Source organism: Mixophyes fleayi, unplaced genomic scaffold (assembly GCF_038048845.1).
Source record: "Mixophyes fleayi isolate aMixFle1 unplaced genomic scaffold, aMixFle1.hap1 Scaffold_376, whole genome shotgun sequence".
Lineage (NCBI taxonomy): Eukaryota > Metazoa > Chordata > Amphibia > Anura > Limnodynastidae > Mixophyes > Mixophyes fleayi.
The window spans coordinates 59,442-86,755 of NW_027447745.1; the positions used below are offsets into that span (position 1 = coordinate 59,442).

At 52.8% G+C, this 27,314-nt stretch overlaps 1 protein-coding gene across 1 annotated transcript in view; it reads right to left on the minus strand.

The window, feature by feature from the left end:
• Positions 1 to 10,935, minus strand: part of ACADVL (acyl-CoA dehydrogenase very long chain) — a 47,753-nt gene extending 36,818 nt beyond the window's left edge. The window contains exons 1-3 of the mRNA XM_075194452.1: positions 10,826 to 10,935; positions 3,544 to 3,595; positions 3,384 to 3,443 (exon numbers count right to left, since the gene is read on the minus strand). Of these exons, the coding sequence (XP_075050553.1) occupies positions 3,384 to 3,443; positions 3,544 to 3,595; positions 10,826 to 10,884 (171 nt within the window). The 5' untranslated portion in view covers positions 10,885 to 10,935. The remainder of the gene's footprint in view (positions 1 to 3,383; positions 3,444 to 3,543; positions 3,596 to 10,825) is intronic.
• Positions 10,936 to 27,314: the final 16,379 nt, after the last annotated feature.

Below are 27,314 nucleotides of genomic sequence, written 5' to 3' on the forward strand. Positions count from 1 at the left end.
CATTCTTCCTCGACTTTTATACTTGTTTCAGACCTTACCCCTCAAAGTCCCCGCTAACTCCTTTAAACTTCTTCAACAAATGGCTATTAAATTTATTTGGTCAGCTAGGAAACCCAGGATTCGTATGCAGATTCTCCACAAATCAATCGAGGAGGGAGGTCTGGGAGTTCCCCACTTTCTCAAATATTATCGTGCTACCCATCTCACCCAGTGTGTTCTCCTTCACTCTCCCCCGGGACAGAGAGTTTGGGTGGACATTGAAGCCGCTCTCACAGACACTTCCTCGCCCTCTTTGCTTCTTTGGCTTAAACCTCAACACAGGCCTCCTCCCTCACGTCTCCCCCCTCCACTAGCATTCTCACTTGCTTCCTGGTCTCACACAGTCTCCTCATATAACCTAGCTCCTAACTCATGGCGAATGACGCCTCTTTGGAATAATCCCATCTTTCCCCCTGGACTTCGTCCGATCCAATTTCTCTACTGGACGCGATGTGGCATCAACTTTCTCTCCGACATCATGCCGCTACAATTCTTTCCCTCTTTCGCTGATATCCAAGCGCGCTTTCGTATTCCCTCGTCCTGCTTCTTTCAATACCTACAACTTCGACATCTATATAACTCTATCTGCCGTACAGTCACTGATATACACCTTACCTCTCCTTTGGTCTCGTTTTGCCGTCTCCACTCTTCTTCTCAGGGCTTGATCTCCACATTCTACCGCCTTATGGTAAAACACAATTGCCCTTCCAAGGATTCTCACGAGCTTAAATGGGAGGAGGACATGGGGGAGACGTCCCTCCCGGGGAGTGGATTAAGATTCTCCTGAACCTCTCAAAGACCTCTATTTGCGTTAAGATAAATGAAAACAGCCGCAAAATCTTCTACCGTTGGTATTTGGTGCCTCACCGTCTTCACATGATATATCCAAGCTCCTCACCGCTATGTTGGCGCCAATGTGGTCGGGAGGGTACCCTGTCTCATGTATGGTGGCACTGTCCAAAACTACTTCCTTTCTGGAAGTCCGTCCATCAGTTAATCTCCAGTATCACTCAGATCTCTCTTCCTCCATCTCTTTCGTACTCCCTACTTCCGCGCTATATTCCCAAGATATCTAAATCAACGCAGAAACTTATTACACATATACTTAGTGCTGCTAGATGCCAAATTGCCCTCTTTTGGAAAAACCCGACTCCACCCTCCTTGCCCTCGGTTATCAACCGCATCTGGCATGTCTATCATATGGAGTATATGACTAGCATTCTCCGCCGTACTCCTATTCAATTTGATAAGGTCTGGAGTCCTTGGACTGAGTATCACGGAGCCTCCCCTCCTCTAGCATTTTAGGGCCTCTGAGCCCTAACTACTAATCTCTAGCCTTGTCATGGTTCTCCATCCTCTCCTCACTTCTCTACCCATCGCCCTCGCTAGCGATTTCCCCTGTCCTTCTTTCTCCATTTCCTTTCTTCTTTCTTTTCCCTTCCTTCAACTCTCCCTAAATTTTCTTTTGTTTTTTCATATCAGCAACAATACGCTACTTACATTACTTGGAAACCCTATTGCAATTTTGTTTTTCCTGTATTGTCTGTTTCCTTCTCTCGCTGTATTGTAAAACTCAATAAAATATCTTTTCAAAAAAAAAAATAAAAAAAATTTAACCTTCCCTTCAATTGGCATTCCAGTCAGATCAAGTATTGAGATGAAGCATTCTGATTTTCTTCTAGATGGTCATATCACCTCGATAAAAATGAATATCTGTTATTTTTTGTGCTCTGCGTTTTGTTTTCTGCAGAATCCCATTCCTGATTTTGCTGCATATCAGTGTTGTTGTGTGTCTGCTGCTGAGCAACCTGACTCGCCCGGCTTCCAGAGTTACTAACGAGGATTCCACATTGCAGCTGATTACCAGTTCTTGCTAGACTCATCACTGCTTATTACCTAGCAGCTGAGCAGCCAACACTCTCTGCTCACATGATTACTACCCAGCAGCTGATTGGCCAGGACCTACATAAATACACTAATTGCCATTATTACTTTGCTGTTGATAGGTTTACCTGGGCTAGTTACTGCATATTTATCCTAAGATTTGATTATCTTCTGATGCTGGATTTCTGTGTTTTACCTTGGCTTTGTTTACTGGACCTTGCTGTTGGATCTCTGCCTGTCCTCTGACTCAGCTTGCTACTTGGCCATTTTCTTTTGTGTCCTGTTTTATCAGCGTGTTGCTCCATAATTGCGAGTCTTCCTGACTCTACTTCACTTAACAACTATACACTACTGGGATCAAGTGCAGGGGCATTCCAATACCAGTGAACAGTGTCGCTCCAGGAAAGGCAACTGCTAATGGTGAAAAACATCCGGCACCATAGGTTCTGTATAGAGGTTATTGGTTGCCGATTGTTGGGTTCATAACATTAACACCAGCCAAACAGACTCTGCACTATGGATCCTGCTCAAGTATTGGCTAATCAGGTTCAATCCCTGGACAAATGAAGAGCCATTTGAACCAGCGTATCCGTGCACAGGAAGAATCAGCTCGGGCCTCTCTGACTGTTGCTGCTGCCAAAAGAGAGCCCCTCATGGGAATGCCAGATAAGTTCTCTGGTGACAGAGCTTAATTTATCTCAGGCCTGTCCAACCTGCGGCCCTCCAGGTGTTGGGAAACTACAAGCCCCAGCATGCTTTGCTGGTAGACAACCAGTTGATAGCTGGAAGGGCATGCTGGGACTTGAAGTTTCACAACATCTGGAGGGCCGCATGTTGGACAGGCCTGATTTATCTGTTTCAAGCAAAGTTGTCTCCTGTTCTTCCGTACGGGACCCATTTCATCTGGCACAGAGACACAATATGTGGGCCTTGTGACATCTCTCCTGTAATGAGATCCTTAAACCTGGGCCTTTGGTCCCTATGCTGTGGATGAACTCATTGCACCTCTGGGGCTGTTATATGACAACCTGGATCGGGTATCATCAACAGGAGTTAGTCTGCGCAATCTAATACAAGGGCGGAACTCCGCAGAACAATATCGCACAGAATTGCGGAGGTGAGACTGACATTCAATGGAACAACTCTGCTCTTAGGAGTCAATTCCAGGTTGGAAATGAAAGACGACTGAAAGATGCCTTGGTCCAGTGTCCCGTTCCAAGCACCCTAGACACTTCCATGAAACTATCCATTCAGGTAGGTTGGCGGCTACAAGAAGGAGCTTAGGAGTGAAAACAGTCCACCCCTAGTGACCACAGCGATTACAACCCCCTTGAAGGGGATTCCTTCATGAGTGTTGGGATGGCACTGGTCCCACTTGCTATGAGAAGACACTGCTGGTAGACCACTACCCTGACCATCATGCCATAAACTGAACACCTTAAACCTTGACTATGACTTACCGAAGCGCTCTTACGCTGAGACGCTGCCGTTGTTGATACACCATCCTTGTTAGCGACATTCTGGGGAACAAAACAAAAAGAAATGGCATGTATAATAGAGAGGAAGGAAAGGATGGAGAGAGGATGAGAGACACACAGAGAACAGCAGAAAGAGAATTACCTCAGCTGTCTGCGCATACCCTCGGACACATCCAGCCTGAGACACCTGGGACCTGTAGTACACATGTGATAGTCAATGAGAGAAAGGCAGCGACATCTTGACATATAGAACTTGTATATCAGAATAGCAGCCACCACTCAGATACACTGTATATTATACACTGATCAGCCACAACATTAGAACTGCTGACAAGTGAAGTGAATAACAATATCTTGGGATATATTGGGCAGCAAGTGAACAGTCACTTCTTGAAGTTGATGTGTTGGAAGCAGGAAAAATGAGCAAGCTTAAGGATCTGAGAGACTTTGATAAGGCCAAATTGTGATGGCTAGACGGCTGGGTCAGAGCATCTCCAAAACGGCCGGTCTTGTGGGGTTTCCTGGTATACAGTGGTTAGTACTCACCTAAAGTGCTCCAAGGAAAGACAAGCGGTGAACTGGCGACCGGGTCATAGGTGCCCAAGGCTCATTGATGCGCTTGGGGAGTGAAGGCGCCTGTGTGGTCCCATCTCACAGAAGAGCTACTGTAGCACAAATCGCTGAAACAGTTAATGCTGAGTATGATAGAAAGGTGTCAGAACACACAGTGCATCTCAGCTTGCCACAGACCGGTCAGAGAGCCCAGGCTGACCCCTTGTTCACCGATGAAAGCACCTACAATGGGCACATGAGAGCCAGAACTGGACCATGGAGCAATGGAGGAAGGTGGCCTGGTCCGATGAATCACGTTTTCTTTTAAGTCATGTGGATGGTCGGGTGCGTGTGCGTCATTTACCTGTGGAGGAGATGCAGGATGCAGTATGGGAAGAAGGCAGCCGGTGGAGGCAGTGTGATGCTCTGGGCAATGTTCTGCTGGGAAACCTTGGTTCCTGGTAGTCATGTGGATGTTACTTTGACACGTACCACCTACCTAATCCCTGTCACACTGCAAAAATTGTTCAGGAACGGTTTGAGGAACAGGAGTCCAAAGTGTTGATTTGGCATCCAAATTCTCCAGATCTGAATCTGATTGAGCCATGGAGGCCTCACCTCGCACCTTACAGGACTTAAAGGATCTGCTGCTAATGTATTGGTGGCAGATACCACAGGACACCTTCAGAGGTCTTGTAGAGTCCATGCCTCAAAGGGTCAGACCTGTTTTGGCGGCACAAAGGGGAACTACACAATACTAGGCAGGTGGTTTTAATGCTGTGGCTGTTCACTGTATATCATACAAATAATGTCACATGGTCTCCAACTCCCCACCCCATATGGATGTCACATACAGCAGTCACACAGTCTCTCTCTCTCTCACCCCAAGGATGTCACATAGACCAGTCACACAGTCTCTCTCTCTCACCCCCAGGATGTCACATAGACCAGTCACACAGTCTCTCTCTCTCACCCCCAGGATGTCACATAGACCAGTCACACAGTCTCTCTCTCTCACCCCCAGGATGTCACATAGACCAGTCACACAGTCTCTCTCTCTCTCACCCACTGGATGTCACATAGACCAGTCACACAGTCTCTCTCTCTCACCCCCAGGATGTCACATAGACCAGTCACACAGTCTCTCTCTCTCACCCCCAGGATGTCACATAGACCAGTCACACAGTCTCTCTCTCTCACCCCCAGGATGTCACATAGACCAGTCACACAGTCTCTCTCTCTCACCCCCAGGATGTCACATAGACCAGTCACACAGTCTCTCTCTCTCACCCCCAGGATGTCACATAGACCAGTCACACAGTCTCTCTCTCTCTCACCCACTGGATGTCACATAGACCAGTCACACAGTCTCTCTCTCTCACCCCCAGGATGTCACATAGACCAGTCACACAGTCTCTCTCTCTCACCCCCAGGATGTCACATAGACCAGTCACACAGTCTCTCTCTCTCACCCCCAGGATGTCACATAGACCAGTCACACAGTCTCTCTCTCTCACCCCCAGGATGTCACATAGACCAGTCACACAGTCTCTCTCTCTCACCCCCAGGATGTCACATAGACCAGTCACACAGTCTCTCTCTCTCACCCCCAGGATGTCACATAGACCAGTCACACAGTCTCTCTCTCACCCCCAGGATGTCACATAGACCAGTCACACAGTCTCTCTCTCTCACCCCCAGGATGTCACATAGACCAGTCACACAGTCTCTCTCTCTCACCCCCAGGATGTCACATAGACCAGTCACACAGTCTCTCTCTCTCACCCCCAGGGTGTCACATAGACCAGTCACACAGTCTCTCTCTCTCACCCCCAGGATGTCACATAGACCAGTCACACAGTCTCTCTCTCTCACCCAGGATGTCACATAGACCAGTCACACAGTCTCTCTCTCTCACCCCCAGGATGTCACATAGACCAGTCACACAGTCTCTCTCTCTCACCCCCAGGATGTCACATAGACCAGTCACACAGTCTCTCTCTCACCCCCAGGATGTCACATAGACCAGTCACACAGTCTCTCTCACCCCCAGGATGTCACATAGACCAGTCACACAGTCTCTCTCTCACCCACAGGATGTCACATAGACCAGTCACACAGTCTCTCTCACCCCCAGGATGTCACATAGACCAGTCACACAGTCTCTCTCACCCCCAGGATGTCACATAGACCAGTCACACAGTCTCTCTCTCTCACCCCCAGGATGTCACATAGACCAGTCACACAGTCTCTCTCTCACTCCCAGGATGTCACATAGACCAGTCACACAGTCTCTCTCTCTCACCCAGGATGTCACATAGACCAGTCACACAGTCTCTCTCTCACCCAGGATGTCACATAGACCAGTCACACAGTCTCTCTCTCACTCCTAGGATGTCACATAGACCAGTCACACAGTCTCTCTCTCTCTCACCCCCAGGATGTCACATAGACCAGTCACACAGTCTCTCTCTCACCCCCAGGATGTCACATAGACCAGTCACACAGTCTCTCTCTCACCCCCAGGATGTCACATAGACCAGTCACACAGTCTATCTCACCCCCAGGATGTCACATAGACCAGTCACACAGTCTCTCTCTCACCCCCAGGATGTCACATAGATCAGTCACACAGTCTCTCTCTCTCACCCCCAGGATGTCACATAGACCAGTCACACAGTCTCTCTCTCACCCCCAGGATGTCACATAGAGCAGTCACACAGTCTCTCTCTCTCACTCCCAGGATGTCACATAGACCAGTCACACAGTCTCTCTCTCTCTCACCCCCAGGATGTCACATAGACCAGTCACACAGTCTCTCTCTCTTACCCCCAGGATGTCACATAGACCAGTCACACAGTCTCTCTCTCACCCACAGGATGTCACATAGACCAGTCACACAGTCTCTCTCTCTCTCTCTCTCTCACTCCCAGGATGTCACATAGACCAGTCACACAGTCTCGCTCTCTCACCCCCAGGATGTCACATAGACCAGTCACACAGTCTCTCTCTCACCCCCAGGATGTCACATAGACCAGTCACACAGTCTCTCTCTCACCCCCAGGATGTCACATAGACCAGTCACACAGTCTCTCTCTCACCCCCAGGATGTCACATAGACCAGTCACACAGTCTCTCTCTCTCACCCCCAGGATGTCACATAGACCAGTCACACAGTCTCTCTCTCTCACTCCCAGGATGTCACATAGACCAGTCACACAGTCTCTCTCTCTCACCCCCAGGATGTCACATAGACCAGTCACACAGTCTCTCTCTCTCTCACCCAGGATGTCACATAGACCAGTCACACAGTCTCTCTCTCTCTCACCCAGGATGTCACATAGACCAGTCACACAGTCTCTCTCTCTCTCACCCCCAGGATGTCACATAGACCAGTCACACAGTCTCTCTCTCTCTCACCCCCAGGATGTCACATAGACCAGTCACACAGTCTCTCTCTCTCTCACCCCAGGATGTCACATAGACCAGTCACACAGTCTCTCTCTCTCTCACCCAGGATGTCACATAGACCAGTCACACAGTCTCTCTCTCTCTCACCCCCAGGATGTCACATAGACCAGTCACACAGTCTCTCTCTCTCTCACCCAGGATGTCACATAGACCAGTCACACAGTCTCTCTCTCTCTCACCCAGGATGTCACATAGACCAGTCACACAGTCTCTCTCTCTCACTCCCAGGGTGTCACATAGACCAGTCACACAGTCTCTCTCTCTCACTCCCAGGGTGTCACATAGACCAGTCACACAGTCTCTCTCTCTCACTCCCAGGATGTCACATAGACCAGTCACACAGTCTCTCTTCTCTCACCCAGGATGTCACATAGACCAGTCACACAGTCTCTCTCTCACCCCCAGGATGTCACATAGACCAGTCACACAGTCTCTCTCTCTCACCCAGGATGTCACATAGACCAGTCACACAGTCTCTCTCTCACCCCCAGGATGTCACATAGACCAGTCACACAGTCTCTCTCTCACCCCCAGGATGTCACATAGACCAGTCACACAGTCTCTCTCTCACTCCCAGGGTGTCACATAGACCAGTCACACAGTCTCTCTCTCTCACTCCAGGATGTCACATAGACCAGTCACACAGTCTCTCTCTCACCCCAGGATGTCACATAGACCAGTCACACAGTCTCTCTCTCACCCCCAGGATGTCACATAGACCAGTCACACAGTCTCTCTCTCTCACCCCCAGGATGTCACATAGACCAGTCACACAGTCTCTCTCTCACCCCCAGGATGTCACATAGACCAGTCACACAGTCTCTCTCTCTCACTCCCAGGATGTCACATAGACCAGTCACACAGTCTCTCTCTCACCCCCAGGATGTCACATAGACCAGTCACACAGTTTCTCTCTCTCACCCCCAGGATGTCACATAGACCAGTCACACAGTCTCTCTCTCTCACCCCAGGATGTCACATAGACCAGTCACACAGTCTCTCTCTCACCCCCAGGATGTCACATAGACCAGTCACACAGTCTCTCTCTCTCACCCCAGGATGTCACATAGACCAGTCACACAGTCTCTCTCTCACCCCCAGGATGTCACATAGACCAGTCACACAGTCTCTCTCTCTCACCCCCAGGATGTCACATAGACCAGTCACACAGTCTCTCTCTCACCCCCAGGATGTCACATAGACCAGTCACACAGTCTCTCTCTCTCACCCCAGGATGTCACATAGACCAGTCACACAGTCTCTCTCTCACCCCCAGGATGTCACATAGACCAGTCACACAGTTTCTCTCTCTCACCCCCAGGATGTCACATAGACCAGTCACACAGTCTCTCTCTCTCACCCCCAGGATGTCACATAGACCAGTCACACAGTCTCTCTCTCACCCCCAGGATGTCACATAGACCAGTCACACAGTCTCTCTCTCTCACCCCCAGGATGTCACATAGACCAGTCACACAGTCTCTCTCTCTCACCCCCAGGATGTCACATAGACCAGTCACACAGTCTCTCTCTCTCACCCAGGATGTCACATAGACCAGTCACACAGTCTCTCTCTCACCCCCAGGATGTCACATAGACCAGTCACACAGTCTCTCTCTCTCACCCCCAGGATGTCACATAGACCAGTCACACAGTCTCTCTCTCACCCCCAGGATGTCACATAGACCAGTCACACAGTTCTCTCTCTCACCCCCAGGATGTCACATAGACCAGTCACACAGTCTCTCTCTCTCACCCCCAGGATGTCACATAGACCAGTCACACAGTCTCTCTCTCTCACCCCCAGGATGTCACATAGACCAGTCACACAGTCTCTCTCTCTCACCCCCAGGATGTCACATAGACCAGTCACACAGTCTCTCTCTCTCACCCCCAGGATGTCACATAGACCAGTCACACAGTCTCTCTCACCCCCAGGATGTCACATAGACCAGTCACACAGTCTCTCTCTCTCACCCCCAGGATGTCACATAGACCAGTCACACAGTCTCTCTCTCACCCACAGGATGTCACATAGACCAGTCACACAGTCTCTCTCACCCCCAGGATGTCACATAGACCAGTCACACAGTCTCTCTCTCTCACCCCCAGGATGTCACATAGACCAGTCACACAGTCTCTCTCTCTCTCACCCCCAGGATGTCACATAGACCAGTCACACAGTCTCTCTCTCTCTCACCCACTGGATGTCACATAGACCAGTCACACAGTCTCTCTCTCTCACCCCCAGGATGTCACATAGACCAGTCACACAGTCTCTCTCTCTCACCCCCAGGATGTCACATAGACCAGTCACACAGTCTCTCTCTCTCACCCCCAGGATGTCACATAGACCAGTCACACAGTCTCTCTCTCTCTCACCCACTGGATGTCACATAGACCAGTCACACAGTCTCTCTCTCTCACCCCCAGGATGTCACATAGACCAGTCACACAGTCTCTCTCTCTCACCCCCAGGATGTCACATAGAGACCAGTCACACAGTCTCTCTCTCTCACCCCCAGGATGTCACATAGACCAGTCACACAGTCTCTCTCTCTCACCCCCAGGATGTCACATAGACCAGTCACACAGTCTCTCTCTCTCACCCCCAGGATGTCACATAGACCAGTCACACAGTCTCTCTCTCTCACCCCCAGGGTGTCACATAGACCAGTCACACAGTCTCTCTCTCACCCCCAGGATGTCACATAGACCAGTCACACAGTCTCTCTCTCACCCCAGGATGTCACATAGACCAGTCACACAGTCTCTCTCTCTCTCACCCACTGGATGTCACATAGACCAGTCACACAGTCTCTCTCTCACCCCCAGGATGTCACATAGACCAGTCACACAGTCTCTCTCTCACCCCCAGGATGTCACATAGACCAGTCACACAGTCTCTCTTCTCTCTCACCCCCAGGATGTCACATAGACCAGTCACACAGTCTCTCTCACCCCCAGGATGTCACATAGACCAGTCACAGTCTCTCTCTCTCACCCCCAGAATGTCACATAGACCAGTCACACAGTCTCTCTCTCACCCCCAGGATGTCACATAGACCAGTCACACAGTCTCTCTCTCACCCCCAGGATGTCACATAGACCAGTCACACAGTCTCTCTCTCTCACCCTCAGGATGTCACATAGACCAGTCACACAGTCTCTCTCTCTCACCCCCAGGATGTCACATAGACCAGTCACACAGTCTCTCTCTCACCCCCAGGATGTCACATAGACCAGTCACACAGTCTCTCTCTCTCACCCCCAGGATGTCACATAGACCAGTCACACAGTCTCTCTCTCTCACCCAGGATGTCACATAGACCAGTCACACAGTCTCTCTCTCTCACCCCCAGGATGTCACATAGACCAGTCACACAGTCTCTCTCTCTCACCCCCAGGATGTCACATAGAGCACTCTCTTAAAGACAGCCGGTAACGATAACAGTCTCATAATGTTGCAGAACAAGGTCACTCTACTTCCGGAACCACGTGATCACTGACCCCGCCCACAGACGCAATGCATGATGGGAAACGTAGTCTGATCTGAGAGTACAGAGACCTCTCCTCACACAGACAGAGACCTCTCCTCACACAGACAGAGACCTCTCCTCACACAGACAGAGACCTCTCCTCACACAGACAGAGACCTCTCCTCACACAGACAGTGACCTCTAATCACACAGACAGAGACCTCTCCTCACACAGACAGTGACCTCTCCTCACACAGACAGTGACCTCTCCTCACACAGACAGTGACCTCTCCTCACACAGACAGAGACCTCTCCTCACACAGACAGTGACCTCTCCTCACACAGACAGAGACCTCTCCTCACACAGACAGTGACCTCTCCTCACACAGACAGTGACCTCTCCTCACACAGACAGTGACCTCTCCTCACACAGACAGTGACCTCTCCTCACACAGACAGTGACCTCTCCTCACACAGTGACCTCTCCTCACACAGACAGTGACCTCTCCTCACACAGACAGTGACCTCTCCTCACACAGTGACCTCTCCTCACACAGACAGAGACCTCTCCTCACACAGTGACCTCTCCTCACACAGACAGTGACCTCTCCTCACACAGACAGAGACCTCTCCTCACACAGACAGAGACCTCTCCTCACACAGACAGTGACCTCTCCTCACACAGACAGAGACCTCTCCTCACACAGACAGTGACCTCTCCTCACACAGACAGAGACCTCTCCTCACACAGACAGTGACCTCTCCTCACACAGACAGTGACCTCTCCTCACACAGACAGTGACCTCTCCTCACACAGACAGTGACCTCTCCTCACACAGTGACCTCTCCTCACACAGACAGTGACCTCTCCTCACACAGACAGAGACCTCTCCTCACACAGACAGTGACCTCTCCTCACACAGACAGTGACCTCTCCTCACACAGACAGTGACCTCTCCTCACACAGACAGAGACCTCTCCTCACACAGACAGAGACCTCTCCTCACACAGACAGTGACCTCTCCTCACACAGACAGTGACCTCTCCTCACACAGACAGTGACCTCTCCTCACACAGACAGAGACCTCTCCTCACACAGACAGTGACCTCTCCTCACACAGACAGAGACCTCTCCTCACACAGACAGTGACCTCTCCTCACACAGACAGAGACCTCTCCTCACACAGACAGAGACCTCTCCTCACACAGACAGTGACCTCTCCTCACACAGACAGTGACCTCTCCTCACACAGACAGTGACCTCTCCTCACACAGACAGTGACCTCTCCTCACACAGACAGTGACCTCTCCTCACACAGACAGTGACCTCTCCTCACACAGACAGTGACCTCTCCTCACACAGACAGAGACCTCTCCTCACACAGACAGTGACCTCTCCTCACACAGACAGTGACCTCTCCTCACACAGACAGTGACCTCTCCTCACACAGACAGAGACCTCTCCTCACACAGACAGTGACCTCTCCTCACACAGACAGTGACCTCTCCTCACACAGACAGTGACCTCTCCTCACACAGACAGTGACCTCTCCTCACACAGACAGTGACCTCTCCTCACACAGTGACCTCTCCTCACACAGACAGTGACCTCTCCTCACACAGACAGTGACCTCTCCTCACACAGACAGTGACCTCTCCTCACACAGTGACCTCTCCTCACACAGACAGTGACCTCTCCTCACACAGACAGTGACCTCTCCTCACACAGTGACCTCTCCTCACACAGACAGTGACCTCTCCTCACACAGACAGTGACCTCTCCTCACACAGACAGTGACCTCTCCTCACACAGACAGTGACCTCTCCTCACACAGACAGTGACCTCTCCTCACAACAGTGACCTCTCCTCACACAGACAGTGACCTCTCCTCACACAGACAGAGACCTCTCCTCACACAGACAGTGACCTCTCCTCACACAGACAGTGACCTCTCCTCACACAGACAGTGACCTCTCCTCACACAGACAGTGACCTCTCCTCACACAGTGACCTCTCCTCACACAGACAGAGACCTCTCCTCACACAGACAGTGACCTCTCCTCACACAGACAGTGACCTCTCCTCACACAGAGACCTCTCCTCACACAGACAGAGACCTCTCCTCACACAGACAGTGACCTCTCCTCACACAGACAGTGACCTCTCCTCACACACAGTGACCTCTCCTCACACAGACAGAGACCTCTCCTCACACAGACAGTGACCTCTCCTCACACAGACAGTGACCTCTCCTCACACAGACAGAGACCTCTCCTCACACAGTGACCTCTCCTCACACAGACAGAGACCTCTCCTCACACAGTGACCTCTCCTCACACAGACAGAGACCTCTCCTCACACAGTGACCTCTCCTCACACAGACAGAGACCTCTCCTCACACAGTGACCTCTCCTCACACAGACAGTGACCTCTCCTCACACAGACAGAGACCTCTCCTCACACAGACAGTGACCTCTCCTCACACAGACAGAGACCTCTCCTCACACAGTGACCTCTCCTCACACAGACAGAGACCTCTCCTCACACAGACAGTGACCTCTCCTCACACAGACAGTGACCTCTCCTCACACAGACAGAGACCTCTCCTCACACAGACAGTGACCTCTCCTCACACAGACGGTGACCTCTCCTCACACAGACAGTGACCTCTCCTCACACAGACAGTGACCTCTCCTCACACAGACAGTGACCTCTCCTCACACAGACAGTGACCTCTCCTCACACAGACAGTGACCTCTCCTCACACAGTGACCTCTCCTCACACAGACAGTGACCTCTCCTCACACAGACAGTGACCTCTCCTCACACAGACAGTGACCTCTCCTCACACAGACAGAGACCTCTCCTCACACAGACAGAGACCTCTCCTCACACAGACAGTGACCTCTCCTCACACAGACAGTGACCTCTCCTCACACAGACAGTGACCTCTCCTCACACAGACAGTGACCTCTCCTCACACAGTGACCTCTCCTCACACAGACAGTGACCTCTCCTCACACAGACAGTGACCTCTCCTCACACAGACAGTGACCTCTCCTCACACAGACAGTGACCTCTCCTCACACAGACAGAGACCTCTCCTCACACAGACAGTGACCTCTCCTCACACAGACAGTGACCTCTCCTCACACAGTGACCTCTCCTCACACAGACAGAGACCTCTCCTCACACAGTGACCTCTCCTCACACAGACAGTGACCTCTCCTCACACAGACAGTGACCTCTCCTCACACAGACAGTGACCTCTCCTCACACAGACAGTGACCTCTCCTCACACAGACAGTGACCTCTCCTCACACAGACAGAGACCTCTCCTCACACAGACAGAGACCTCTCCTCACACAGACAGTGACCTCTCCTCACACAGACAGAGACCTCTCCTCACACAGACAGTGACCTCTCCTCACACAGACAGTGACCTCTCCTCACACAGACAGAGACCTCTCCTCACACAGACAGTGACCTCTCCTCACACAGACAGTGACCTCTCCTCACACAGACAGAGACCTCTCCTCACACAGACAGTGACCTCTCCTCACACAGACAGAGACCTCTCCTCACACAGACAGTGACCTCTCCTCACACAGTGACCTCTCCTCACACAGACAGTGACCTCTCCTCACACAGACAGTGACCTCTCCTCACACAGACAGTGACCTCTCCTCACACAGACAGAGACCTCTCCTCACACAGTGACCTCTCCTCACACAGTGACCTCTCCTCACACAGACAGTGACCTCTCCTCACACAGACAGTGACCTCTCCTCACACAGACAGTGACCTCTCCTCACACAGACAGAGACCTCTCCTCACACAGTGACCTCTCCTCACACAGACAGTGACCTCTCCTCACACAGACAGTGACCTCTCCTCACACAGACAGTGACCTCTCCTCACACAGACAGTGACCTCTCCTCACACAGACAGTGACCTCTCCTCACACAGACAGAGACCTCTCCTCACACAGTGACCTCTCCTCACACAGACAGTGACCTCTCCTCACACAGACAGTGACCTCTCCTCACACAGACAGTGACCTCTCCTCACACAGACAGTGACCTCTCCTCACACAGACAGTGACCTCTCCTCACACAGACAGTGACCTCTCCTCACACAGACAGTGACCTCTCCTCACACAGACAGAGACCTCTCCTCACACAGTGACCTCTCCTCACACAGTGACCTCTCCTCACACAGTGACCTCTCCTCACACAGACAGTGACCTCTCCTCACACAGACAGTGACCTCTCCTCACACAGACAGTGACCTCTCCTCACAACAGTGACCTCTCCTCACACAGACAGTGACCTCTCCTCACACAGACAGTGACCTCTCCTCACACAGACAGTGACCTCTCCTCACACAGACAGTGACCTCTCCTCACACAGACAGTGACCTCTCCTCACACAGACAGTGACCTCTCCTCACACAGTGACCTCTCCTCACACAGTGACCTCTCCTCACACAGACAGAGACCTCTCCTCACACAGACAGTGACCTCTCCTCACACAGACAGTGACCTCTCCTCACACAGACAGAGACCTCTCCTCACACAGACAGTGACCTCTCCTCACACAGACAGAGACCTCTCCTCACACAGACAGTGACCTCTCCTCACACAGACAGTGACCTCTCCTCACAACAGTGACCTCTCCTCACACAGTGACCTCTCCTCACACAGACAGTGACCTCTCCTCACACAGACAGTGACCTCTCCTCACACAGACAGTGACCTCTCCTCACACAGACAGTGACCTCTCCTCACACAGACAGAGACCTCTCCTCACACAGACAGAGACCTCTCCTCACAACAGTGACCTCTCCTCACACAGACAGTGACCTCTCCTCACACAGACAGTGACCTCTCCTCACACAGACAGTGACCTCTCCTCACACAGACAGTGACCTCTCCTCACACAGACAGTGACCTCTCCTCACACAGACAGTGACCTCTCCTCACACAGTGACCTCTCCTCACACAGACAGAGACCTCTCCTCACACAGTGACCTCTCCTCACACAGACAGTGACCTCTCCTCACACAGACAGAGACCTCTCCTCACACAGACAGTGACCTCTCCTCACACAGACAGTGACCTCTCCTCACACAGACAGTGACCTCTCCTCACACAGACAGAGACCTCTCCTCACACAGACAGTGACCTCTCCTCACACAGACAGTGACCTCTCCTCACACAGACAGTGACCTCTCCTCACACAGACAGTGACCTCTCCTCACACAGTGACCTCTCCTCACACAGTGACCTCTCCTCACACAGACAGAGACCTCTCCTCACACAGTGACCTCTCCTCACACAGACAGTGACCTCTCCTCACACAGACAGAGACCTCTCCTCACACAGACAGTGACCTCTCCTCACACAGACAGTGACCTCTCCTCACACAGTGACCTCTCCTCACACAGACAGAGACCTCTCCTCACACAGTGACCTCTCCTCACACAGACAGTGACCTCTCCTCACACAGACAGAGACCTCTCCTCACACAGACAGTGACCTCTCCTCACACAGTGACCTCTCCTCACACAGACAGTGACCTCTCCTCACACAGACAGAGACCTCTCCTCACACAGACAGTGACCTCTCCTCACACAGACAGTGACCTCTCCTCACACAGTGACCTCTCCTCACACAGACAGTGACCTCTCCTCACACAGTGACCTCTCCTCACACAGACAGTGACCTCTCCTCACACAGTGACCTCTCCTCACACAGACAGTGACCTCTCCTCACACAGTGACCTCTCCTCACACAGACAGTGACCTCTCCTCACAACAGTGACCTCTCCTCACACAGACAGTGACCTCTCCTCACACAGTGACCTCTCCTCACACAGACAGAGACCCTCTCCTCACACAGTGACCTCTCCTCACACAGACAGTGACCTCTCCTCACACAGTGACCTCTCCTCACACAGACAGTGACCTCTCCTCACACAGACAGAGACCTCTCCTCACACAGACAGAGACCTCTCCTCACACAGACAGTGACCTCTCCTCACACAGTGACCTCTCCTCACACAGACAGAGACCTCTCCTCACACAGTGACCTCTCCTCACACAGTGACCTCTCCTCACACAGACAGTGACCTCTCCTCACACAGTGACCTCTCCTCACACAGACAGTGACCTCTCCTCACACAGACAGTGACCTCTCCTCACACAGACAGTGACCTCTCCTCACACAGACAGTGACCTCTCCTCACACAGACAGTGACCTCTCCTCACACAGACAGTGACCTCTCCTCACACAGACAGAGACCTCTCCTCACACAGACAGTGACCTCTCCTCACACAGACAGTGACCTCTCCTCACACAGTGACCTCTCCTCACACAGACAGTGACCTCTCCTCACACAGTGACCTCTCCTCACACAGACAGTGACCTCTCCTCACACAGTGACCTCTCCTCACACAGACAGTGACCTCTCCTCACACAGACAGTGACCTCTCCTCACACAGACAGTGACCTCTCCTCACACAGAGACCTCTCCTCACACAGACAGAGACCTCTCCTCACACAGACAGAGACCTCTCCTCACACAGACAGTGACCTCTCCTCACACAGACAGAGACCTCTCCTCACACAGTGACCTCTCCTCACACAGACAGTGACCTCTCCTCACAACAGTGACCTCTCCTCACACAGACAGTGACCTCTCCTCACACAGTGACCCTCTCCTCACACAGACAGAGACCTCTCCTCACACAGACAGTGACCTCTCCTCACACAGACAGAGACCTCTCCTCACACAGACAGTGACCTCTCCTCACACAGACAGTGACCTCTCCTCACACAGACAGTGACCTCTCCTCACACAGACAGTGACCTCTCCTCACACAGACAGTGACCTCTCCTCACACAGACAGTGACCTCTCCTCACACAGACAGTGACCTCTCCTCACACAGACAGAGACCTCTCCTCACACAGACAGTGACCTCTCCTCACACAGACAGTGACCTCTCCTCACACAGACAGTGACCTCTCCTCACACAGACAGAGACCTCTCCTCACACAGTGACCTCTCCTCACACAGACAGTGACCTCTCCTCACACAGACAGAGACCTCTCCTCACACAGACAGAGACCTCTCCTCACACAGACAGTGACCTCTCCTCACACAGACAGTGACCTCTCCTCACACAGACAGTGACCTCTCCTCACACAGACAGTGACCTCTCCTCACACAGACAGTGACCTCTCCTCACACAGTGACCTCTCCTCACACAGACAGAGACCTCTCCTCACACAGACAGTGACCTCTCCTCACACAGTGACCTCTCCTCACACAGACAGTGACCTCTCCTCACACAGTGACCTCTCCTCACACAGACAGAGACCTCTCCTCACACAGACAGTGACCTCTCCTCACACAGACAGTGACCTCTCCTCACACAGACAGTGACCTCTCCTCACACAGACAGTGACCTCTCCTCACACAGACAGTGACCTCTCCTCACACAGACAGAGACCTCTCCTCACACAGACAGTGACCTCTCCTCACACAGACAGTGACCTCTCCTCACACAGACAGTGACCTCTCCTCACACAGACAGAGACCTCTCCTCACACAGTGACCTCTCCTCACACAGACAGTGACCTCTCCTCACACAGACAGAGACCTCTCCTCACACAGACAGAGACCTCTCCTCACACAGTGACCTCTCCTCACACAGACAGTGACCTCTCCTCACACAGACAGAGACCTCTCCTCACACAGACAGAGACCTCTCCTCACACAGACAGAGACCTCTCCTCACACAGACAGTGACCTCTCCTCACACAGACAGTGACCTCTCCTCACACAGACAGTGACCTCTCCTCACACAGACAGTGACCTCTCCTCACACAGACAGTGACCTCTCCTCACACAGACAGAGACCTCTCCTCACACAGTGACCTCTCCTCACACAGACAGTGACCTCTCCTCACACAGACAGTGACCTCTCCTCACACAGACAGTGACCTCTCCTCACACAGACAGTGACCTCTCCTCACACAGACAGTGACCTCTCCTCACACAGTGACCTCTCCTCACACAGACAGAGACCTCTCCTCACACAGACAGAGACCTCTCCTCACACAGACAGAGACCTCTCCTCACACAGACAGAGACCTCTCCTCACACAGACAGTGACCTCTCCTCACACAGACAGTGACCTCTCCTCACACAGACAGTGACCTCTCCTCACACAGACAGTGACCTCTCCTCACACAGACAGAGACCTCTCCTCACACAGTGACCTCTCCTCACACAGACAGTGACCTCTCCTCACACAGACAGTGACCTCTCCTCACACAGACAGAGACCTCTCCTCACACAGACAGTGACCTCTCCTCACACAGACAGAGACCTCTCCTCACACAGACAGTGACCTCTCCTCACACAGACAGTGACCTCTCCTCACACAGACAGAGACCTCTCCTCACACAACAGTGACCTCTCCTCACACAGACAGTGACCTCTCCTCACACAGACAGTGACCTCTCCTCACACAGACAGTGACCTCTCCTCACACAGACAGAGACCTCTCCTCACACAGACAGTGACCTCTCCTCACACAGACAGAGACCTCTCCTCACACAGACAGTGACCTCTCCTCACACAGACAGTGACCTCTCCTCACAACAGTGACCTCTCCTCACACAGACAGTGACCTCTCCTCACACAGACAGTGACCTCTCCTCACACAGACAGGACCTCTCCTCACACAGTGACCTCTCCTCACACAGACAGTGACCTCTCCTCACACAGACAGGACCTCTCCTCACACAGACAGTGACCTCTCCTCACACAGAGACCTCTCCTCACACAGACAGTGACCTCTCCTCACACAGAGACCTCTCCTCACACAGACAGTGACCTCTCCTCACACAGACAGTGACCTCTCCTCACACAGACAGTGACCTCTCCTCACACAGACAGTGACCTCTCCTCACACAGTGACCTCTCCTCACACAGACAGTGACCTCTCCTCACACAGACAGTGACCTCTCCTCACACAGACAGTGACCTCTCCTCACACAGTGACCTCTCCTCACAACAGTGACCTCTCCTCACACAGACAGTGACCTCTCCTCACACAGACAGTGACCTCTCCTCACACAGACAGTGACCTCTCCTCACACAGACAGTGACCTCTCCTCACACAGTGACCTCTCCTCACACAGACAGTGACCTCTCCTCACACAGACAGTGACCTCTCCTCACACAGACAGTGACCTCTCCTCACACAGACAGAGACCTCTCCTCACACAGACAGTGACCTCTCCTCACACAGTGACCTCTCCTCACACAGACAGTGACCTCTCCTCACACAGACAGTGACCTCTCCTCACACAGACAGTGACCTCTCCTCACACAGACAGTGACCTCTCCTCACACAGACAGTGACCTCTCCTCACACAGACAGTGACCTCTCCTCACACAGACAGTGACCTCTCCTCACACAGACAGTGACCTCTCCTCACACAGACAGTGACCTCTCCTCACACAGACAGTGACCTCTCCTCACACAGACAGTGACCTCTCCTCACACAGACAGTGACCTCTCCTCACACAGACAGTGACCTCTCCTCACACAGACAGAGACCTCTCCTCACACAGACAGTGACCTCTCCTCACACAGACAGTGACCTCTCCTCACACAGACAGTGACCTCTCCTCACACAGACAGTGACCTCTCCTCACACAGACAGAGACCTCTCCTCACACAGACAGAGACCTCTCCTCACACAGACAGAGACCTCTCCTCACACAGACAGTGACCTCTCCTCACACAGACAGTGACCTCTCCTCACACAGACAGAGACCTCTCCTCACACAGACAGTGACCTCTCCTCACACAGACAGTGACCTCTCCTCACACAGACAGAGACCTCTCCTCACACAGACAGTGACCTCTCCTCACACAGACAGTGACCTCTCCTCACACAGACAGTGACCTCTCCTCACACAGACAGTGACCTCTCCTCACACAGACAGTGACCTCTCCTCACACAGACAGTGACCTCTCCTCACACAGACAGTGACCTCTCCTCACACAGACAGTGACCTCTCCTCACACAGACAGTGACCTCTCCTCACACAGACAGTGACCTCTCCTCACACAGACAGTGACCTCTCCTCACACAGACAGTGACCTCTCCTCACACAGACAGTGACCTCTCCTCACAAACACAGACAGTGACCTCTCCTCACACAGACAGTGACCTCTCCTCACACAGACAGTGACCTCTCCTCACACAGACAGAGACCTCTCCTCACACAGACAGTGACCTCTCCTCACACAGACAGTGACCTCTCCTCACACAGACAGTGACCTCTCCTCACACAGACAGTGACCTCTCCTCACACAGACAGTGACCTCTCCTCACACAGACAGTGACCTCTCCTCACACAGACAGTGACCTCTCCTCACACAGACAGTGACCTCTCCTCACACAGACAGTGACCTCTCCTCACACAGACAGTGACCTCTCCTCACACAGACAGTGACCTCTCCTCACACAGACAGTGACCTCTCCTCACACAGACAGTGACCTCTCCTCACACAGACAGTGACCTCTCCTCACACAGACAGTGACCTCTCCTCACACAGACAGTGACCTCTCCTCACACAGACAGTGACCTCTCCTCACACAGACAGTGACCTCTCCTCACACAGACAGTGACCTCTCCTCACACAGACAGTGACCTCTCCTCACACAGTGACCTCTCCTCACACAGACAGTGACCTCTCCTCACACAGACAGTGACCTCTCCTCACACAGACAGTGACCTCTCCTCACACAGACAGTGACCTCTCCTCACACAGACAGTGACCTCTCCTCACACAGACAGTGACCTCTCCTCACACAGACAGTGACCTCTCCTCACACAGACAGTGACCTCTCCTCACACAGACAGTGACCTCTCCTCACACAGACAGTGACCTCTCCTCACACAGAGACCTCTCCTCACACAGACAGTGACCTCTCCTCACACAGACAGTGACCTCTCCTCACACAGACAGTGACCTCTCCTCACACAGACAGTGACCTCTCCTCACACAGACAGTGACCTCTCCTCACACAGACAGTGACCTCTCCTCACACAGACAGTGACCTCTCCTCACACAGACAGTGACCTCTCCTCACACAGACAGTGACCTCTCCTCACACAGACAGTGACCTCTCCTCCACAGACAGTGACCTCTCCTCACACAGACAGTGACCTCTCCTCACACAGACAGTGACCTCTCCTCACACAGACAGTCCTCTCCTCACACAGACAGTGACCTCTCCTCACACAGACAGTGACCTCTCCTCACACAGACAGTGACCTCTCCTCACAGACAGTGACCTCTCCTCACACAGACAGTGACCTCTCCTCACACAGACAGTGACCTCTCCTCACACAGACAGTGACCTCTCCTCACACAGACAGTGACCTCTCCTCACACAGACAGTGACCTCTCCTCACACAGACAGTGACCTCTCCTCACACAGACAGTGACCTCTCCTCACACAGTGACCTCTCCTCACACAGACAGTGACCTCTCCTCACACAGACAGTGACCTCTCCTCACACAGACAGTGACCTCTCCTCACACAGACAGTGACCTCTCCTCACACAGACAGTGACCTCTCCTCACACAGACAGTGACCTCTCCTCACACAGTGACCTCTCCTCACACAGACAGTGACCTCTCCTCACACAGACAGTGACCTCTCCTCACACAGACAGTGACCTCTCCTCACACAGACAGTGACCTCTCCTCACACAGACAGTGACCTCTCCTCACACAGACAGTGACCTCTCCTCACACAGAGACCTCTCCTCACACAGACAGTGACCTCTCCTCACACAGAGACCTCTCCTCACAGACAGTGACCTCTCCTCACACAGACAGTGACCTCTCCTCACAGACAGTGACCTCTCCTCACACAGACAGTGACCTCTCCTCACACAGACAGTGACCTCTCCTCACACAGACAGTGACCTCTCCTCACACAGACAGAGACCTCTCCTCACACAGACAGTGACCTCTCCTCACACAGACAGTGACCTCTCCTCACACAGACAGTGACCTCTCCTCACACAGACAGTGACCTCTCCTCACACAGACAGTGACCTCTCCTCACACAGACAGTGACCTCTCCTCACACAGACAGTGACCTCTCCTCACACAGACAGTGACCTCTCCTCACACAGACAGTGACCTCTCCTCACACAGACAGTGACCTCTCCTCACACAGACAGTGACCTCTCCTCACACAGACAGTGACCTCTCCTCACACAGACAGTGACCTCTCCTCACACAGACAGTGACCTCTCCTCACACAGACAGTGACCTCTCCTCACACAGACAGTGACCTCTCCTCACACAGACAGTGACCTCTCCTCACACAGACAGTGACCTCTCCTCACACAGACAGTGACCTCTCCTCACACAGACAGAGACCTCTCCTCACACAGACAGTGACCTCTCCTCACACAGACAGTGACCTCTCCTCACACAGACAGTGACCTCTCCTCACACAGACAGTGACCTCTCCTCACACAGACAGTGACCTCTCCTCACACAGACAGTGACCTCTCCTCACACAGACAGTGACCTCTCCTCACACAGACAGTGACCTCTCCTCACACAGACAGTGACCTCTCCTCACACAGACAGTGACCTCTCCTCACACAGACAGTGACCTCTCCTCACACAGACAGTGACCTCTCCTCACACAGACAGTGACCTCTCCTCACACAGACAGTGACCTCTCCTCACAGACAGTGACCTCTCCTCACAGACAGTGACCTCTCCTCACACAGACAGTGACCTCTCCTCACAACAGTGACCTCTCCTCACACAGACAGTGACCTCTCCTCACACAGACAGTGACCTCTCCTCACACAGACAGTGACCTCTCCTCACACAGACAGTGACCTCTCCTCACAGACAGTGACCTCTCCTCACACAGACAGTGACCTCTCCTCACACAGACAGTGACCTCTCCTCACACAGACAGTGACCTCTCCTCACACAGACAGTGACCTCTCCTCACACAGACAGTGACCTCTCCTCACACAGTGACCTCTCCTCACACAGACAGTGACCTCTCCTCACACAGACAGTGACCTCTCCTCACACAGACAGTGACCTCTCCTCACACAGACAGTGACCTCTCCTCACACAGACAGTGACCTCTCCTCACACAGACAGTGACCTCTCCTCACAGACAGTGACCTCTCCTCACACAGACAGTGACCTCTCCTCACACAGACAGTGACCTCTCCTCACACAGACAGTGACCTCTCCTCACACAGACAGTGACCTCTCCTCACACAGACAGTGACCTCTCCTCACACAGACAGTGACCTCTCCTCACACAGACAGTGACCTCTCCTCACACAGACAGTGACCTCTCCTCACAGCAGTGACCTCTCCTCACACAGACAGTGACCTCTCCTCACACAGACAGTGACCTCTCCTCACACAGACAGTGACCTCTCCTCACACAGACAGTGACCTCTCCTCACACGACAGTGACCTCTCCTCACACAGACAGTGACCTCTCCTCACACAGTGACCTCTCCTCACACAGACAGTGACCTCTCCTCACACAGACAGTGACCTCTCCTCACACAGACAGTGACCTCTCCTCACACAGACAGTGACCTCTCCTCACACAGACAGTGACCTCTCCTCACACAGACAGTGACCTCTCCTCACACAGACAGTGACCTCTCCTCACACAGACAGTGACCTCTCCTCACACAGACAGAGACCTCTCCTCACACAGACAGTGACCTCTCCTCACACAGACAGTGACCTCTCCTCACACAGACAGTGACCTCTCCTCACACAGTGACCTCTCCTCACACAGTGACCTCTCCTCACACAGACAGAGACCTCTCCTCACACAGACAGTGACCTCTCCTTGACCTCTCCTCACACAGACAGTGACCTCTCCTCACACAGACAGTGACCTCTCCTCACACAGACAGTGACCTCTCCTCACACAGACAGTGACCTCTCCTCACACAGACAGTGACCTCTCCTCACAACAGTGACCTCTCCTCACACAGTGACCTCTCCTCACACAGACAGAGACCTCTCCTCACACAGACAGTGACCTCTCCTCACACAGACAGTGACCTCTCCTCACACAGTGACCTCTCCTCACACAGACAGTGACCTCTCCTCACACAGTGACCTCTCCTCACACAGACAGTGACCTCTCCTCACACAGACAGTGACCTCTCCTCACACAGACAGTGACCTCTCCTCACACAGACAGTGACCTCTCCTCACAGACAGTGACCTCTCCTCACACAGACAGTGACCTCTCCTCACACAGTGACCTCTCCTCACACAGACAGTGACCTCTCCTCACACAGACAGTGACCTCTCCTCACACAGTGACCTCTCCTCACACAGTGACCTCTCCTCACACAGACAGTGACCTCTCCTCACACAGACAGTGACCTCTCCTCACACAGACAGTGACCTCTCCTCACACAGTGACCTCTCCTCACACAGACAGTGACCTCTCCTCACAACAGTGACCTCTCCTCACACAGACAGTGACCTCTCCTCACACAGACAGTGACCTCTCCTCACACAGACAGTGACCTCTCCTCACACAGACAGTGACCTCTCCTCACACAGACAGTGACCTCTCCTCACACAGTGACCTCTCCTCACACAGACAGTGACCTCTCCTCACAGACAGTGACCTCTCCTCACACAGACAGTGACCTCTCCTCACAGACAGTGACCTCTCCTCACACAGACAGTGACCTCTCCTCACACAGACAGTGACCTCTCCTCACACAGACAGTGACCTCTCCTCACACAGACAGAGACCTCTCCTCACACAGACAGAGACCTCTCCTCACACAGACAGTGACCTCTCCTCACACAGACAGTGACCTCTCCTCACACAGACAGTGACCTCTCCTCACACAGACAGTGACCTCTCCTCACACAGACAGTGACCTCTCCTCACACAGACAGTGACCTCTCCTCACACAGACAGTGACCTCTCCTCACACAGACAGTGACCTCTCCTCACACAGACAGTGACCTCTCCTCACACAGACAGTGACCTCTCCTCACACAGACAGTGACCTCTCCTCACACAGACAGTGACCTCTCCTCACACAGACAGTGACCTCTCCTCACACAGACAGTGACCTCTCCTCACACAGTGACCTCTCCTCACACAGACAGTGACCTCTCCTCACACAGACAGAGACCTCTCCTCACACAGACAGTGACCTCTCCTCACACAGACAGTGACCTCTCCTCACACAGTGACCTCTCCTCACACAGTGACCTCTCCTCACACAGACAGTGACCTCTCCTCACACAGTGACCTCTCCTCACACAGTGACCTCTCCTCACACAGTGACCTCTCCTCACACAGACAGTGACCTCTCCTCACACAGACAGTGACCTCTCCTCACACAGACAGTGACCTCTCCTCACACAGACAGTGACCTCTCCTCACACAGTGACCTCTCCTCACACAGACAGTGACCTCTCCTCACACAGACAGTGACCTCTCCTCACACAGACAGAGACCTCTCCTCACACAGACAGAGACCTCTCCTCACACAGACAGTGACCTCTCCTCACACAGTGACCTCTCCTCACACAGACAGTGACCTCTCCTCACACAGACAGTGACCTCTCCTCACACAGACAGTGACCTCTCCTCACAGACAGTGACCTCTCCTCACACAGACAGTGACCTCTCCTCACACAGTGACCTCTCCTCACACAGACAGTGACCTCTCCTCACACAGACAGTGACCTCTCCTCACACAGTGACCTCTCCTCACACAGACAGTGACCTCTCCTCACACAGACAGTGACCTCTCCTCACACAGACAGTGACCTCTCCTCACACAGACAGAGACCTCTCCTCACACAGACAGTGACCTCTCCTCACACAGACAGTGACCTCTCCTCACACAGACAGTGACCTCTCCTCACACAGACAGTGACCTCTCCTCACACAGACAGACCTCTCCTCACACAGACAGTGACCTCTCCTCACAGACAGTGACCTCTCCTCACACAGACAGTGACCTCTCCTCACACAGACAGTGACCCTCTCCTCACACAGACAGTGACCTCTCCTCACACAGACAGTGACCTCTCCTCACACAGTGACCTCTCCTCACACAGACAGTGACCTCTCCTCACACAGACAGTGACCTCTCCTCACACGAACAGTGACCTCTCCTCACACAGACAGTGACCTCTCCTCACACAGACAGTGACCTCTCCTCACACAGACAGTGACCTCTCCTCACACAGACAGTGACCTCTCCTCACACAGACAGTGACCTCTCCTCACACAGACAGTGACCTCTCCT